We start from the raw sequence: 6,108 nt of genomic DNA, 5'->3' as shown, positions 1-6,108 counted from the left end.
CTGTTTAAACATATTTCAGGGCTATTGATTTAATTACGGTAGCTTTATAGAATTTTCTGATATCTGGTAAATTGGATTACACAAATGACTTTTGAGATGGTACATTTTTATTGTACTTAGGCAGATACATTAAAAACCTATTTGCTAGACCTCAGTGAGATGCAAGCGGAAACTAATATATCAAAATAATATTTGTGTAATTAGAATTTTTTTCAAAATCTTTCTTACCAAGGTCTATTTTTATATCAACAGGTATGGGAAGAAAAGTTTTAATGTGCTTATAAGTTCCTATTAAAATGACAATTTGGTATATTTTTCAATCCTCAAATGATGTACCATATTAATGGTACTGTTCCTTGATTCACAGGCTGGTTCTTCAGAAGAATCATCCCTGACTGGGTCCTCACTCTGAGCTTGGACGACTTCCCAGTGGGAACACTACTTACTACCCGAGGGAGAGTTCTGGAGTGTTCCTGAAGGTAAAGTCCATGGGGACTGTACCTGACCCTCTGAGATCAGCTAAAACTTCCCTGACTGCAGTTTCTGGAAAAGAAGAGGCTCTAGGAGAGCTGCAGGCTGCCTCACCTCATCATCGACCAGCTGTCTTGTGTAAGAATGCCAATGGCCTTTCAGGTGCCCCTGGGGAACCAGACCTCAGCCCCAGGGTAGCTGTTGGGGCCCTGACACAGGCTTATGAGCCAGAGACCCCCCAACCAGACATGTCTTCTCCTGGAGTCTTGAATGAAGTAAAGAGCACGTTTCCCACACTCAACTTTCCTGGCAATCCCCAGCTGCCCAGAAGCAGCCAGCCCACAGTACCAGTTCTGGACTCTACAGCAGGAAAGGATCCTGTACACACACCATTTACAATGCCAGCTAATCAGCACGCCCACCAGGCGGTCCCAGGTGATCAGCCTAGTGCCATCCCCTCATCAGTACCTGAAGATCCCCTGGTGAAATCACAGAGAACCTCAAATGGAGAGCACCCTGAGAAGTTAAGTTGTCCTGCAGGAGGCACCCATGGCAGCAGTAAAGATCAAGTGTTCTGTGAGTTTCCCTCTCAAGAAACAATCCAGGAAACAGTGCAGATGCCAAATACAGCAGCCAGGGCATTCAGTCATTCATCTTCTCCTGCAGGCAGACCTGAAGGGGAAAGGCAGCGAGCCATCTGTGACTCCGAAACAAGATCCTGTGAACCTCCAGCTCGAGAAGATGGATGCTCAGAGAACAAACAGCCGTCTGCCACTGCCTCAGACACCCAAGGCATGACCTCTGTGATATCGCAACCATCCCACCTCACTAGTGAAGGTTTGATATGTCCTCCAGATCCAGAGAAGGTGCTGCTGCCAGCACAGCATCAGGTGTCAAGATTCAAAGAAGCCAGTACGATGACAAGCCAGGCGGAAAGTGTGATCCAGGAAGTTTCCAGCAGGGCTCAGCAAGATGCCGAGGTGCAGGCAGTGGCAAGTGTTGAGAGCAGATCAGTCTCCACAAGCCCCAGCATTCTCACTGCGTTCTTAAAGGAAATCCCTGCTCCTGAGCACTTTGAACAACCAGAGCAGCTGCGTGTCATCTGCCATGGCAGTGGAAGCCACACATTGGAGCTCTCTGACAGCACACTGGCCTCCAAGGAGTTGGGTCAGTGTCCTGGCATCATGCCGAAGGTGTATATCCAGGCAGCTTTCCAAGGGGCAAGTAAACCAGGAAGCCTACCAGGGGAGGTCCTTAACACCTCATCCATCAACATAGCCTACAGACATGCCCAGGCAATAGGTAAAGAAGATGGGAGGTCAGCAGGAATGACTCCAGCGAGGGAAGAACCCACCGCTAAACAGCTTTCAGGTACTAACTCCAGCTTCCTGAAAGCTAGCCCCATTGACCAGATTTCTATCAGTGCCAGCAGTCAAGCAGAAACAAGTCATGGACTGGGGAAATTTGAAACCAAGCTGTCTGAGTTTGCAGTGAAAACCACAAATGGCCTCAAAACTGACTGCAAACCCTCTGACTCTGGCGGCCCTGCCAGCAAAGCTGACCAGTCCGGGAGCTTGGATCCCACTAATAAAGGAGGCACAAGGGAGAGGAAGCCTGCGTCTCCTCAGATGGTAAAAGAACAAGAATCTATTGGCACTGATGCCCTGGATGCCAAGACCCTGCTGCTCAAGCCTAAATCTCAAGAAAGTGGAGGCACAGGATCAACAGCTAATCCCACACCATCCCCAGTTAGAAAGAACCAGGAGATCACCTTAGAAGAGAATAGACAGACCAAGACAGCCACAAGCCTGAGCCTGCCATCTGATTCCATAGGGGACTCCAGCCCGGGTTCTGGCAAGAGGACCCCTTCTCGCTCGGTCAAAGCCAGCCCACGCCGGGCCAGCCGTGTCAGCGAGTTCCTGAAGGAGCAAAAGTTAAACGTGACAGCGGCTGCTGCTCAGGTGGGACTCGCTCCAGGAGAGAAGAAAAAGCAGGCTGGCATGGACTCCAAGCTCCAGCTGAAATCCAAGCGTGTCAGGGATGTCGTGTGGGACGAGCAGGGCATGACCTGGGAAGTGTATGGAGCTTCCTTGGACCCGGAGTCCCTGGGGATCGCGATCCAGAACCATTTACAAAGACAAATCAGGGAACATGAGAAATTAATCAAAACTCAAACCAGCCAGACCCGGAGATCCATTTCATCAGATACATCTTCCAATAAGAAGCTCAAAGGAAGGCAGCACAGCGTTCTCCAGTCCATGCTGCAGAACTTTCGACGCCCCAACTGCTGTGTTCGTCCTGCCCCTTCTTCTGTGTTAGATTGAAGGGGAACATGTGGGCGTCTCTGTGCACATTTACGGTATCCATATGTGTCCCTGTGTCAAAGCTTACTTTGTTTTTTTCTGAGAGATCAGGAAGAAAAAGCAAGTATAAACTAAAGGAAATTGCTATTAATTCTTGGATCCCTTGACTGAAGCTCTACAGATAAAAATGTCATTTTGATTTGAAAAAAAGAACAAGAGAAGAGAAGGAAGCTTCGTGGAAGGTTTGCAACCTTAGTTAAGTGGGGATAATGTTCACTCGTTTTTTTTAAAATATGAAGTTGCTTATAGAAATAGCACTATCATTATACATGTATCATTTTGTATTACTGCCTCAATTTATCACAAGATAGTGTTTGCATTAAAATCCCTGCTTTATATTAAAAATAGAAAAAACACTATTAGCAAAAACACTGCTATAATTTCTAGTCCTATTCCAATAAGACGGCTATTACCACACAAAATTTAAGTATAATAAGACCCCTAATGTAAAAAACGGAAACAAATTTGACTTATTCCTAGGCCAGATAACATTAAATAAAAGCATTTAAATGTGTAAAATCCCAATTATGAATTAATATTTGTAAATATTTGCAGATAACCTTTTTTATAAACCTTGTAAGAGATGTTAATAAATGCAAGAAAGTATATCAGGAAAGTTAGCAAAGCCCTTGAATGTGAATACTGCCTCCGTCAAACATGGATTTATATATACATATTTTCCTGCACTGAAGGCAAGTCGCGTCTCTGAGATTCTGACCAAATTAAATTCCTATTTTCTTACCCTAGAGGAAGTACATGAGACTGATTCTTGCAAAGAGTCATCAGATTAGGGATAATACTAAATTTTATGTTGTACAGGTGTTCGCCTATAATATTTTACTGAGAATGCTGAGGTCCTGGTAAGGAATTATAAATAGCAGATTACCAAACACTGTTTTCTCTGTATTGATAAAAGGAAAGCCTCTTGAGCAACCAAAACAATATGTTTAATTTGGACTCCTCTAAACAGGATGCAATTTGTGTTTTTCTCTTGGTTTGGTTCAGTAGCATCTAATAGCACATGTAGTCAACACCAAATAGAACAGAAGCTTCCTTAACAGTTTTTGTGTGCAGACTAATATCATGTAATCGCTTAAGTTTGTAACCTGGAGCAAAAAGGTAACTTTTGCAAACTTACTGATTTTAAGAGAAATACCATCATATCTCATCCTTCAAACCCAATAAAAAAAAAGAAGCCTTTGCAAAACATGGTTTGAGCTGTGGGTGGTCTGTGTTCCTCCTCAGGCACCTGTTTGAGCTCAGCCCTCACCAGTCTCCAGAAGAGGAGCGTGTCCCCAGGACTGGTCTGGGATGACCAGCAGTGGCTTGAGAGTTGGGATAGTGTGGAAAAGGAGAATGAGCTAGGGCCCTGGGAGAGCTTCGCTTCCTGGATTCATTGCAGGGAGAGCTCTGGTCTGCATCTTGCATTTGAAAATCAGACAGTTCAGTGTTGCAGGAGTGCTGGTTGCCTTCTCTAAACTCATTCCCCCTGATGAGCTAGAAGAGGGTATCTGACCATATTTCCTCTCTCTGGAGACTCATAAATGCCATTTTTGCAGTCAATTCACAATATCTGTTTTGGCTTTTTTAAATTTTAACTCTATTTTGCAGATTCTGAATATATGGGAAAATTTCGTTTCTGATCTTTAACACCACAAGTTACACTAGGCACAGCCTAAATTAATAAAAAGCCTTTTATTTCTTTCAAATTAATTTGACTGTACAGGAAGCCTGCATAAGTAGACCACAGTCAGCATTCTCAGAGCATGAGACTGGTCACTGCAGTTTGTTACACTTGGAACTTATGATGAGTTTTTTAATAAGGCACCTGTTTCAGTTTCTTACCAGTTGCCTGTATTAAGAATGTTCTCTAACGTAGAAATTACCATCAAATTACCAATTAAACTACTATTAATGATATTACTGTTAATGAGATTTAGTCTAAAGCTCTCTTTTGGCCTTAAATATCCATTTGTAGTTGTGCTCATGTCACTTCTGTCTCAGATGCCTTTGCCAGGACATAATCTCCCCTATCTCTCACTCACTGGCAGTCTCCCTCACACACTGGCATACATGCTGTGTAGACACTGAGTACACCCTGCGTACACAGCAGCAGCTGTCAATAGTAACTACTCCAGATGGGTGGGCTCCAGGTAATCCTCTGATGTAAAGTGGCTAGAACAGGCTGTTCCTGCATTAAAATAGGAGAGAAGAAAGAATTCAGCACCCAGTAATCATATCTATTTTCATGAGTTTAGAGTAACTACATGATTTATAAATAGTCAAATGAAGCAGAGGTCTAAGACAGTTGTAGACATTTGTCCCACACTAAATAAATTAAAACTGCTAAATTTGGTATTGTAGTTGTGCCTCTCAAATTAGAACTTTAAGAAAAAAATGTTCAATGTAGTAATTTTAACTGGTTTTCTTTGGTGCTAGTATTAAATTCTTTATTTCTACAACACTCCAGAAATTGTCGCATAATATTACAAAACCTTTTTTGTTTTGCTGCTTATTGAATCTTATAGTACTAACAGCTTTTAGAAAGAATAACAGAAATATATCATCAGATGGATAAATAAGATAGGAGCCTATTCAAGACAGCAGTGTTTTTATACTATGATATTTACCCTAAGTTACTCTCGGAATAAAACCTTGTTTGGACCTTTTCCTTTACTTCAATCTGCAACAGACATTAGACATTTAGTACACATGAGAGTCATTCTACAAGTGAAGTTGCAAAATGATTTTCAGGGTAGATTCTTTGAACTCGCTCAGTTATTCCTTACTTTACCTGCATGACACACATGTGTTGAAAGTTGTTTTTGTCCTTAATTTCTTTCAGATATGATTTGGTACTTTATAATCCATTTTAGTTTTTTTTAAATATATTAAGAAAATATTTTATTGAATTAAATAGAAAATATTTCTTAAACTAGTAGTGGAAGAGGTGAGTTACAGCTCAGTATCTGGAAGATAATTCAACATTTAAAATGTTAAGATGCTGTACTGCTTACCAAGTGAACACTAGAATTTTTAATTTAAATATTGATTGTTCTATTTTATGACCACAAGAAAAATGTCACAGCTTCAGCTGTCATATGTTTATCATTAGTGCTTCCCTAATTATGTCCTTCTGGATTATTGGCTATTGACGTCACACACCAACTACTTTACATACAGTAAAATCCTGATTAACTCATGTGTTTTGGATCAGTGGCATAAGTTGAACATTTTGTTAAGTCAAGATTAACCAGAAACCTTTCTGTTTACA

General features: G+C 41.7%; 1 protein-coding gene across 1 annotated transcript; it reads left to right on the top strand.

The window, feature by feature from the left end:
* The first annotated feature begins 488 nt into the window (after nucleotides 1-488).
* On the top strand, nucleotides 489-2,795 carry GPRIN3 (GPRIN family member 3). Its single transcript, XM_063107371.1, has one exon. The coding sequence runs from the start codon at nucleotides 489-491 to the stop codon at nucleotides 2,793-2,795; it is 2,307 nt and encodes a 768-aa protein (XP_062963441.1).
* The last annotated feature ends 3,313 nt before the right edge of the window (nucleotides 2,796-6,108 follow it).

Source organism: Cynocephalus volans, chromosome 9 (genome assembly GCF_027409185.1).
Source record: "Cynocephalus volans isolate mCynVol1 chromosome 9, mCynVol1.pri, whole genome shotgun sequence".
In the NCBI taxonomy this organism is placed as follows: domain Eukaryota; kingdom Metazoa; phylum Chordata; class Mammalia; order Dermoptera; family Cynocephalidae; genus Cynocephalus; species Cynocephalus volans.
The sequence above is the reverse complement of the archived record's forward strand: the minus strand, read 5'-3'. Positions and strand labels throughout refer to the sequence as shown.